This window comes from Entelurus aequoreus, linkage group LG25 (genome assembly GCF_033978785.1).
Source record: "Entelurus aequoreus isolate RoL-2023_Sb linkage group LG25, RoL_Eaeq_v1.1, whole genome shotgun sequence".
In the NCBI taxonomy this organism is placed as follows: domain Eukaryota; kingdom Metazoa; phylum Chordata; class Actinopteri; order Syngnathiformes; family Syngnathidae; genus Entelurus; species Entelurus aequoreus.
Window position 1 is genome coordinate 21,488,957 of NC_084755.1, and position 12,888 is coordinate 21,501,844.

At 39.6% G+C, this 12,888-nt stretch overlaps 1 protein-coding gene across 1 annotated transcript; it reads right to left on the reverse strand.

The window, feature by feature from the left end:
* Positions 1-3,735: 3,735 nt before the first annotated feature.
* On the reverse strand, positions 3,736-12,691 carry smcr8a (Smith-Magenis syndrome chromosome region, candidate 8a). The gene is made up of 3 exons (XM_062036485.1): positions 11,659-12,691; positions 7,160-8,698; positions 3,736-5,927 (listed from the first exon to the last, which is right to left on the reverse strand). The coding sequence occupies exons 1-3, from the start codon at positions 12,258-12,260 to the stop codon at positions 5,468-5,470; spliced, it is 2,601 nt and encodes an 866-aa protein (XP_061892469.1). The 5' UTR covers positions 12,261-12,691; the 3' UTR covers positions 3,736-5,467.
* Between the last annotated feature and the right edge of the window lie 197 nt (positions 12,692-12,888).

A 12,888-nucleotide genomic window follows, 5' to 3' on the forward strand; every position in this document is an offset into this window, starting at 1 on the left:
TATTCAACGTGTGACATCATTCTTTCTAATCAGACCATAAATACAGAACAGTCTTATTGAGATGTAATAGTACTCTTGAGTCATCATGAAAAGAGGAGCTAGCAGGTGTATGTTGCAACTTGTCATGCATGTGAATCTTTGGGCATGATTCGATTCAGAATCGATTCACCATTCAAATCAGTACTTTTTAAAATATAGTTGGGTGCCAGTTCTATGATTAACTACATTCCTCCATAATATAGACAAACCGCTCTGATACATTTTCATAATACTTTAACAAAATGCTACCCAAACATTAAAGTCAAATACAGAAAAGGCAGCAAGAGAAGTATCCCACATTTCTCTTATGTAAATCTGTACAGCAGATATGGGCATCTACATCAACAAAATGATTTGCCTGTGTGGCAAGACGGGGGAGAAAAAAACCACTTTATTTTAATTAGACTTTTCGATTTCATAATTGTTACAAAAAAGAATTGCACTTCAATTGAAAATCTTTTTCTTTTTTTTGACACACCTAATGCCAACATTTTTTAGCAACAAGTTCGATGCAATAATTGTTTTAATGAACTTCTGGCTGCCAATATGGAGGATTATATATATATCCAAGGTCAAAAACTTCTTCAAACTTCAGACAAAACGATGATCATACTTTTACAACAAAGTTAGTTTTCCTGGTAAGGTGAAGGTTATGCACAAATAAAAGGTAAGAATGTGAACTTTTTTTTATTTCACAAAAGTAAATAAATGGGACTATGAAGTATGTAATACCATGTAAGTGGATTATTCACCAATTAGAGCATATAAAGTAGGGATCCTTAAAGTTATTGAGTTAACTCACGTGATTAATCAAATTAGCGCATTAATCACTAACATAATTAGATTAAACATTAAATTTAATTTGACCTTAACCCAGGGGTTGGCAACCCAAAATGTTGAAGGAGCCATATTGGACCAAAAACAAAGAAAAAAAAATCTTTCTGGAGCAGCAAAAAATTAAAAGCCTTATATAAGTCTTATAATGAAGGCAAGACATGATGTAAGTGTCTACATTAGCTATATTAGCCTACGATCAAAGGCTGACGCAAATCTTTGTTGACAGAAATTTTGTATTTTAATTTTTATTCTACAAATTTTTGCAACATTGGAAATGCACCTGAGATAGGCTCCAGCACCCCCCGCGACCACGAAAGGGACAAGCGGTAGAAATAGGATGGATGGATGGAAATTATTAGTAAAATGGAGGCTTCTCACAGGATGAGATAACTTCTGGAAATTACTGAGTCAGAATGGCCAAAGGTATAGATGTGTGTGTCCAAGTTTAAGGAAACGGCAGGCTGTCCCTTCTAATGAATTTATAACAATCTTTGCAAGCTGGGTAACATTTGCTGTGGTCTGGAACACCATGGCACACAAACAACTATAAGAAATGCAGCCAATATTACATACAGAGAATGTGTCATGAGACATGCAGATATAAATTAAATACACAGAGGACGTAAGTAAAGGAAATTAAATGAGCTCAAATATACCTACAAACGAGTCATATGATGCAATATGTACATACAGTTAGCCTAAATAGCATGTTAGCATTGATTAGCTTGCAGTCTTGCAAATATGGCTGAAGCACTCCAGCAAATCAATAAAATCAACAATGCTCACCTTTGTGTATTCACGCACAGTATAAAACATTTGGTAGACAAAATGAGACAAAGTAGTGGCATAAAACACGTATTTCTGTGGCAGCATTGGAGAAAGTTGTACATGTAAACAAACTACAATGTGTTCAAGGATCGCTGAAATTAGTAAGACAAAACGGTGCTTGACTGTCATCAGTTAAGCATGTATAACATAAACAGTGGGATTCCTAACAAATAGGAATGTTTGTGTCATATTTGTTCTCCTACATAAAATATATTAAAACAAAAAACAATTTTCTCCATCTTTTTCCATTTTCACATATCTCTGAAAAAAGTCCAGGGAACCACTCGGTCGGCGCTTAAGAGCCGCATGTGGCTCTAGAGCCGCGGGTTGCTGACCCCCGCCTTAACCGCTATACGGCAGTGATCAGATCAATGCATAAATCTGTACACAAATGAGTGCAGAGACACTGACTGGTGTGCTCGCTGGCAAACTTCACTCCAAAATACCGCCTGAAAGAACTTTAGATAAACTGTTACCTGTTAAGTTTTGTGCAAATAAATTACATACATTCAAGTAGAACATTTAAAAATGTTCCCGGATGACATTCTGACAATAAAATTGCATTTGTTTACACTTTTTAGGGTCTTTTCTTAAGCTTATTCAAATTATGCAAGCGAGCAATTACCGAAGCATATCCAATTGATATGATCTAGACCAGAGGTGTCCAAACATTTTCCAGCGAGGGCCACATCGAGAAAATTTTAAGGATGCGAGGGCCAATTTTATACATTTTGTATATGAAAAATACTCAAACCAAAACAACGTAGGTGAACATATGCTAACATTTGAAAAACACTTCTACATCTTAGCTTTGTGTTACAGATAACAAAGCAATAAAATCATTCATGATTATTTTAATAATGATTTTATTTGCATTTATGTTAACTGTGCTCTAAAGTAAGCTTGGATTTACTAATATTGCTATTATACCGTCAACTGAAACGCTTTTGAGGGCTTTAGTAAAGTCAAAAACATATCACGTCTCACAAGAAATGTGTACACGTTTTCATCATGACAGGACACACGGAAATCATCAATGACGCTCAGGTTGTCGGCCATTTTGGTTTTCGGGTCCCATTTTGTGGTGATTTGGTCCCATTGAATTTTTCATAGTTTTTTGTTCTAATTTGGGACCTGTTTAGTTTGTCTATAGAATGTGTCGCGGGCCAATAAAAATCGTGCTGTGGGCCACAAATGGCCCCCTGGCCGCACTTTGGACACCCATGATCTAGACCACTTGGAAGTGTGTTAAGTGTAAATTAAAATCCAAATAGTTCCCCTTTAAATGTTCTGTTTGAACAAAGATACAGTACAGTATTTTACAGAGCATTTTGGAGCATATTTTCTCAAGGAATAATATACTCCTGAAGGAATCAATAAAGTACTATCTAAAAAACTTGGATAGGGCCTTTACTTTAGCTGTATTTAGGCTATACTGCTACACCAGGGGTGTCAAACTCATTTTAGCTCAGGGGCCACATGGAGAAAAATCTGTGCACATGTGGGCCGGACTATTAAAATCATGGCATTAAAACTAAAAAATAAAGACAACTTCAGGTTGTTTTCTTTGTCTTACTTTGGCCAAAAATAGAACAAACACATTCTGAAAATATTACAATAAAAATATAGAAAAAAATACCGGCAGCGGTAAAGTTTAGATCCATCAAGGAAAGAAGAAAGTGAAAGAATGTTGAATACATTTACATATGCATAAAAATTTGTTTTTTTTTAAATATTTTTTTTTAATGAACTAAGTAACGTTTATGACAACCTTTTTCCAAAACAATATAGAATGATAAATGGGTTATACTTGTATAGCGCTTTTCTACCTTCAAGGTAATCAAAGCGCTTTGACAGTATTTCCAAATTCACCCATTCACACACACATTCACACACTGATGGCGGGAGCTGCCATGCAAGGCGCTGCACTTCATGTTTAATGATGATCTGTCAGTTTTATTTGTCGTTCAGTATCACAGTGAGCTTTATTATGATCAACATGACTCAAAATGAACTCCAAACACAAGTGCAAAAAGTTGGAATAATTTAATGAGAAAAATAAAACTGACCTAAAAGCGCAGAGTAAAAAAAAAAAAGATGAAAAGTACAACACCATGTGGTGTAGATAACACCGCCAACTCCCGAGGACATTAACCATGTGCACAGACAAACATGCAACTTAAGGACACCAAGTGTTTACATGTTACGCACACTGTGGTATGGCTTGATCAGATTACATTCACTTTTTTGTTTTGCATTAGAGGGACACTCGCTAAAAAGTCTTTAATAGGGTCTCATGCAGCAAAAAGAGGGGTCATGTAAAGTAAAATTCCTCCAAACTGAAATTTGACAACAAACACAGTTTGACCTTCCACCTCATGCACAGTTACATACCTGGGTACTGAACTACAGCAATGTCACAGAGTCAGCAACAAAAAGTGTGTTTGAAAGAAAGAATGTTTACGCACACTCCACCCTTCCTCACCTAGACAAACTTCCGCGTCTTGTCCGCATCGACCCTTTCATTTATGACATAGCAGCATTACCTACATAATAATTCACCCCGGTACAAGACGGTCTCATGCTGACGCCACAACACTCGCACCTTTAAGACAACAGTGAAGTTCAACACGATAAGGTTAAATAGCTTTAAAGACTTCAGAGTCACAGACCACAAAAACGCACATGAACTAATCTTATCAGCAGGTTTACCATTGCTGCTGCGGGCCCAAAGACCCTATATTTCTCATGACATGCAATACTATGTTATGATGACAGCATCAAATTCTACGAGGCTCAAAAGCTTCAGGGAATGTTTACTCCATGCACTTAAGAGCCATATCTAGTCCAGGGTGGGGAATATAAACGGACATCCACGTGTTCCTGCAGGAATGTGGGTTAAAGAACCCATTTGCACAAGAACAAGGAAGGAAATAAGAATGTGTGGTTGAGATAACTTGCTAATGCAAGTTGGTCTCAGACTTTCAACAGTGTCGGATTATTATCATAGAAATCAGGGCGGTCAAATCTAACGAGTGAGCTCGTGACTAATCACAAAAAAATTACCGCATTAATCATGCATCAACGCAGATTAATCACCCAATTTATTTTGACAGCACATGCTTCTTTACCTTAACGGCAGATGGTTACCTGAAAGGTTGTAATACGGTCAATGCATACGATGTATGACTGAGGATACTGCGATTGTAGTGCCGTGTGACAAATGTTGCTTCAAACAGTTACCAAGTTTTGAGCAAATAATTCACGTATATTTAGTAAAGCATAAAAAAAAGTTCATGTATGACATTCTGACAATAAAATTGCATTTGTGTCAAAACATTGGGGTATTTTTTTAAAGGTAATTCAAATTATGCAAGCAAATAATTTACCATGCTTATCTCAAATTAAAAGTGTGATTAATCTGATTAAAAAAAATAATCATTTCACAGTGGTAATAAAAATATATAAATATACGGTGCATAAACATGGTATGTGTCTGGGATCCTGCAACGTAACTAAGATTTATCTTTGCTATGTTTTTTTTTGTTAGTGTCCACATGCTTGGGGGCCCACTGTCTTCGACATTCACGAGTACGTCTCTTTGTTCCATACTAGCAAATGAGAGCAGAAATAAAAAAGCAAGGCAGATATGCGATAGATAACACAATAAAACCAGTGTTGTTAAATTAAAATGACTGTATGAAGATCAGTCTGTTAAAAAACAAAAGGGTCCGTGTGTGTGTGTAGGCTCCCTGGTAAAATATCAGATTTTGTATAAAATGCTGGTGGTGTAGTTAAAACTAAAAGAAGGTGCTGCCGCGCTATGTCCGTCAACAGCGTGCAGGTAGTGCTGAGTGATCAACTGGCTGAGGTAGAGCACTATCCGGCTGTCGTCCTCCCCCAGCCCCAGCTGCTCCTGTAGGAAGCCGCAGCGTCGGCCCTCCACGCCGTCCGCCCCTTCGGTGGCGTTGACCGGCAGATGCAGGTGGTGGGTGAAGGTGAACAGGAAGGCCTTGGCCGCTAAATGGCACAGCGTGCTCTGCAGGTGAAGAAAGTAGGTGGAGCCGCGGCGGACGTAGGTGCGGTGGTCGGCTATGTTGGCGAGGAATTTGCCGCGATAAGGCGGACAGCGGAGGGTCTTCTGGTCGGTGTCCAGGATGGAGATGTAGCGACTGTAGCGGGACAGTGAGTAAAGCATGCTGGAACCCACAGGGGAGGCCACTCTGAGAGAAGGGAAGAGACTTAAGTCATAACTAGGATATAGGATAGACTATTTATCCCGCAATGGCGAAATTCTGTTGTTGCGGTGCAGATTTTACGCACAGTAAAAAAAGTAAAACGTAATAAAAAAACAATGAAACGCTAAAACTACACTTTTTATGTTGAAACAAACCAAAAAGTGTGACAATTCTAGTAGCAGGTGTATTTCAATCATGAAGAAACTAGCGGTGTCCTGATCCCATATTGATGCGATATCAGCAACAACAAAAAAATATTGGTTGATATCGGCTTGCATGTCAAATCTCCGATATAAGCTCCGATATGTAAATGTCCTTCAATAACCACACACAAGGTTGGTCTTTTCTTGTATTTTAGTAAAGTCATTTACAAAAAGGTACATATGGTAGGTTATAGACTACCAGGAGCTGGCAGTTACACAAAAGCTAAGCACACAAACAATACGTACAAAATCGGTGTCCTTAATTGAACAATATTGCACACCACACTTGTTGATATATACAAGTATCAAACAATTATAGTTACAGATTACTTACACATACAAAATCTTCAAAGCAGAAGCCTATTAGAAAGTATCCAGTAACAAATGAGTACACATCATTCAACTTCCTACTTCATGCCCTTAATTTAATGAATTATTCCTCCCACTCGGGGTCGACAAAACACAAATTAACTTAAAAGTCCACTATACAAACATAAATCCGGCAAAACGTTAGTGTTTTTACTACTAACCATTGTTCTTTGAGTAATTTCAATTGGTTATACTTTTTCTAACATTCCACACGATTGGAATCGGCCACCACTCAAGACTCCAATATCGGAATCGTATCAAAACGGAAAAAGTTGTATCGAGACGCCGCTACTAAAGCTATAACATTCTTCTTAAATTAGTATTTTTTCTACTGGATTATTTTTGCTGCAACACAGTCACATTTCCTCACATCATCCATAAATGTTTAAGTTTCGCATACCCTATTCTTTGTTCTTTTAATGTATTATCATTTACATTAATTCACCTCTTTATTATTTTTTCATTATATTTTAATCACAATGTGTTTAAAATAAATGAAAAACATGTGGGTATTTATTTAGTCAATAATAATGTCAAAAGTGAAATATAGGCATCTTTAAGCTTCATGTTTTAGTGCATCCAAGTCTACTTCATCTACACATTTTATTTAGGTTTTCTTAGATGTAAATGCAAGATGGATGTTACCTTTGCAATCCAATAAGTTTCCATCGATGCAGGTCCGTAAGGGTGAAAGGGCAGCACAGCCAGGTTTGGATTCTCTCTCCACACTTCCCAGGAGAAGGTACAAACAAGGCCAGAGCGGAAACCAGCCGGCGGACTCTCGCCTCGTCCGCTCCGAGCACCACCAGGGTCCTGCCACTCAGCAGACACCAAAGAGCTTGCACAGCAAAGGGGTACTGGCGCACAAATCTCAAGGCCCCTTGCCCGGCCTTCTTCTTCTGACGCAGGCTCTGCACCCCGCCGCTGCCCACGGGTGAGGCGGTCCAATCCGAACCGGTCGACGCACTCATGGTACAATCAGACCCATCCTCAGCTGACGTACGGGACGGTGAATCTCTAAGGAGTCCGGCTGTATGGTTCTCAGCGCTAGGAGATCCCACAGCATAGTCATCTTGGAGTGGAAGCATGGCCTGGGGCTCCTGGTTGACCACAAGGGTTTGAGGATTCTTCAGGTGGGCGCTGAGGCAGGGCACAACATCAGGGGGGCTATCGAGAAAACCTTCATGCGCCATACAGCATGCAGCGTCTATCGGAACCAACAACTCAGAGTCCGTCTTGCATCCCTCCAAAGCCTTTGCGTCTCCATCGTTGTGATTTTCCTCGATAGCAGCCTCCACCCATCCGTTGCTGCTCTCCCGATCTATATCACTTTTATTTTCACAGTCTGGGGTCAAGTCAGACTCAGGATCCAGAACTTCTGGCAGGTTGCTCCGGTTTCCTTTAGTTTTCTCTGAGCTATCTTGGGTTTTTAGAGTCTGGTCAGTATGGCTTGTTTGAGGTTTTAGAAGTTCTGGTCCTAGGACAATAGGCGGTGGATTTACGAGTGCCGAGGTGTCCACAGCATGGTTCATAGCACAGAATGGTCTTATAGTTGACTGTCCGTCCTGACTCTCAAAACTGTCTTCAGAGGGTTCCTCCTCAAACAGAAAGTTGATCACTCTCTGCTTCCTCCTCATAGCTCGATCCAAGCGACGTGTGTGCAGATAGCACAGGTCACCTCGGAAACTCCTCTCCGTCTCTTTCAGGAGCTCCACGGTGGCCTCGAAGAAAGTGTCATCGCAAAGCTCTTGGAGGGTTTTGAGGCGCTTGTCGAAACACTTGGCAGACTTGCCTTTGATCAGTTGGGGCGTGTAGGACGGCCTGCGTTTAACACGCTCATTTTCGTCTTTATCGCCCATTTCCCCTTCACCGCCTTGACCGTTATGTCCACAAACATCCTCCTCTCTAATCTCCCCTCCGTCGGTGTAACTGAAACGGTTCGCTAAAGTGCCCAAGAGCTCCTCGCACTCGCTCATACACTTCTGACAAGCGACAGCGTGAGGGTCCCGGCGTGGACGGTGGGGGTACGAGCTAATCTGCCTCAAAAGGTCTCTGTGTTCGTACATGCTCTTTTCAACGTTGGCAAGCTCGTTGGCCTTTTCCACAGCATGAGCTGAATACATGCACTGTGGCCCCGCCTCTCTCTGAAGGCCTTCCTCCCTCTGCAGCACAGCGTGAGTGTACCTAGGAGGGGAAAACATTGTTGCCAATTAGAGAAAGGCAATATGGATTAAAATCAATATTGCAATACATTAGTATATTGCAGCCTCTAACAATATTATTTGACATATAAATGATGACAGAATGATTTCAAAACAGGTAGAAAGGCTCCTAATTTGGCTGCTCCTAACATATTTCATCATTTCAAGTTATATTATTTTCTCAAAACTATTATTAATCTACTCGCTAATCTACTGTTCTATCTACACTTCTGTTCAAATGTAATAAGTACTTATTCTTCTGTTGTTTGGATATTTTACATTAGTTTTGGATTACACATATTTGAGTATCAATCCAATACCAAGTAGTCACAGGGCAGTATTGGTCATGCCAATGCTATGCTTAAAATTTTGAGGATCATTAAATGATACATTTAATGATCCGACAAAAACACAGGATAGGGGTGTTAACAATATTGATTAATATTGAAGGTAATTTCCTTATTTAATTTTATTACATAAAAAATGCTTAATAAAATCAGTAGTGCAAAATAACTAAAAGACATAAACTACTATTGGCTCTTATTTCCTAAATTTGTTAACAATAACAAAAACGACAATAAATATGTGATAACAATACATTTGAATCAAGTCTTTTGACTGATGAGAATCGATTAGCATTTGCGAGCCATTTTTTTTGGAAGAGGTTTTTTATAAGTATGCAGATAAAGCGTTGACACGACTGGTGATTAGACTAAAAGAAGAGTCAGAGTCAAAGGAAACGTAACAGCATTTGGATTAATTTTTGTGGTTCATTGTTCATAAGTAGGTATGTAAAGTAGTTCAAGCGTACACACACGTGGTAGGGTAGTACCATTTTGCATTCACACTGTTACCATGTCATAATTTGTATTTTAGTTTTGTTTTTTGCAAATATTGTACTTTTTATATACATCTTATTCTTACTTTATTTTTAGTGTATTTTTATTGTTTTCTGCATTGTTAAAATGCTGTTATGCTACAAAGTTTTTTTTAAGTGTGGGAAACCTAAAAATGGTGATGTCAGTGTGAAAGCATGGAGATATGGCGCCACTTTATGGAATGTTTATATTGTCAACACAACAAAAATACTACTATATACACCAATAAAGCAATACTGGTGTAAATTAAGATTATTCTAACCCACATTTTATAACTGCTACAAGTGATTGTTTATTTAATGAAAAAACACTTTTAAAAAAGAACTATCATAACCAACCAGTCTTTTGAACGGCTATTACCTCTAAATTTTAATCAGAGTTTTTTAACTTGATTTTTATTATGTATCACAAACATTTGAAGAATTCCCTGTGACATACTGTACATTGTGGCTATTTATAACATGTTTTTATTTTTTTTATTACATTACATTTTGTATTACAATGCAACATGTATTTCCATCCATCCATTCTCTATTGCTTGTCCATTTTGGGGTCGCAGGGGGGTGCTGGAGCCTATCTCAGCTGCATTCGGGCGGAAGCTGGGGTACACCCTGGACAAGTTGCCACCTCATCGCAGGGCCAACACAGATAGACAGACATTGCAGACATTTGACCGACGATAGACCTTTTTATACTACTTCGATATTGTGATAATACATGTTGATGACACATTCTAGCTGTGTCCGCAAATTTGACAGCCACAAGCGAATGAACGTGTCCCCTTAATGCAATGTCGCGTCCTTGCTAGTGGCTAATGTCCCTCCACAGTGCAAAGCCCCTTCTGAGTCAGTGATCCTCACCACCATGGCAGCAAATAAAATATGTTTCTTACAAGTGTCATTATCACTGGAGGGCGAGGAATAGCTAGACATGCTACACTACACATTGCCACCATCCTAAGCTAGAGCTCTTGAACATAAACAAAAGTGGGCAGATCGATACAAATATTGACATTGACGATACCAAGTATAGTAACAGTCAATACTACAGTGATTAGATCAATATTTATTATATTCACAATTATTTTTTTTGCTTATTACATTTTAACAGTAGTGTAGATAGAACCATGTTACAACATAAAGTAACCAACTATTAAAGGGGCTGTTTGCAATACTTACACAAATGCCTAGAGGGCGCTAAAATGCAAATGTATTTAACACAGTACAATCCCGCCCTTTTACGGATTCTCGTACATATGGACGTAATTACGTACATATGTAACAAATGCACGCGCATTAGCTTTGGGTGTTGTTAGCTAATAATATCAATTTGGATAGCTAGCGTTAGCTGTCATTGAATTTATATTCTATCATAACAACAACATGACTGCAAATTGTTTGTTGCTTCTCTTAGACTGCTTTTGTATGTGTACATGCACTCCCTGCGCGTATATGTTGATGAGACACCAATCATTTAAAAAAAAAATTATTTGATAAACTTTGTAATTGTGAAAAATATAGACAATTGTCAAACAAATGTGTTCTGTTAAACCACTAATGGAAACAACTCTAGCTAACCGGTGGTGTTCTTGTTATATATTTTGCTTTGAAAATTGTTAAACAGCACTTTAGCAGTAAATTAGCGAGTTTATTAATAGTAGTTTTGCCAAAATAATAAAACCAGAAATGACGCACTATGTTACCGCATAGGTCAGCAGCCAAATAAGGAGCTATTGTGACCCATTTTGAAATAGTTCTATTAGCATTTACACACCAAATAATATATAGTGATCGCAGGAAGCTGCAACATATATAACACAATGCTTGGCACTCAGCATCAAGGGTTGGAATTGGGGTGTTAAAATCACCAAAATGATTCCCGAGCGCGGCCACCGCTGCTGCTCACTGCTCCCCTCACCTCCCAGTGGGTGGAACAAGGGGATGGGTCAAATGCAGAGGGTAATTTCACCACACCTAGTGTGTGTGTGACTATCAGTGGTAATTTGCACGTTATTGCGTGTGAAATGCGCCACATAAGGAAACGTCATGTGTAGAAAGGCACTTACTCCAAGTCTCGAAGCTTCCTCTGTAGTTCTTTGGCAAAGGCTCTACGGTTCCCTGCCTTCAAACACTCGGAGGCCTTTGAGAAGCAGGCAGACATCTCCTGGAACTGCAACATGATTTTCCTCTCGTCTGCTGAAACGTACGCCATGCAGAAAGGTCGCACGAAGCCCCTCGCCTCCAGGTCGTACAGCGTCAGGTGATGGACGTAGGCGAAAGCCCCTTCCTTCGAATCGCCCAGTACCACCCTTGAGTCCTCCACAAAGCTGAGCCGAGGGTATCCACTGCCAGGTGGATGCCCCACGAACGAAGCCTGGTAGTCCACTGACATGATTCGCAGGGAGAAGTAGTTGAGATCAAAGGTGCCACAGACTTTGGGGTCATCTGGGATGGTGAGGAGAGGCTGGGGGCCCACCTGCTCGGAGAACTCCGAAATGAGGATGAAGTCTTTGGTGAATTTGGCGTAGGACGTTGTAGCCCAAGGGTTGGAACCTGCCAGTGGATGGAGGGGGATGGAGAACTCTTCTGGAATAGCCCACGGGTCAGGATTGTTCTGTCCATCATCATCCTCTTTAGTGAAAGCCACCACATCAGGTGAACCTATCATAGTGTTGTTGTTGAGCAAGGCATGAGATACACACACTCACTGCTCAGTTAGAAATAAGGCAAGACAACGTAAAGACACATTGGTCAATGTGCTCTCGTTGTCCACGCACCGACCAATAAAATTATGTAAAATGACGTTCCGGTGTACAATAAATTATGGCATGGGGTATCCAATCCACAACTGTCCATGCATACAAGCAAGCGTCCTGCTAACAAAGACATTTACCGAGCACCAATCACAGCATCCGGCCAGCATCCGATCTGCTATGTTGAGAAACGATACTTTTTGAAAACAAATCCCGCGGTTCTCTTCGTCTTCTCGTCGTGAGCTCGTACCCATCACTCTGGCTTGTTTGTTTCACATATGCGAGCAACACCTCGAAGAACATCAGTGACATAATTATCACACTGTGAGACCGACGCCATGTTTACCCAGCTGCTCGGAGTCAGATCAGGTGACTCAGCAAACCAATCCGCTGCAAGGATTCTATACTGAAACAAAAGCGAATTTTTTTTTAGTGATGTGGTTAGTTTAACGCTATTTAAGATAAAAGCGCGAAAATGAAAACACTTTTGAGCATTGAACCAATTTACTGCAATTTATTTCTTCATCAATTTGTGTCCTTTCA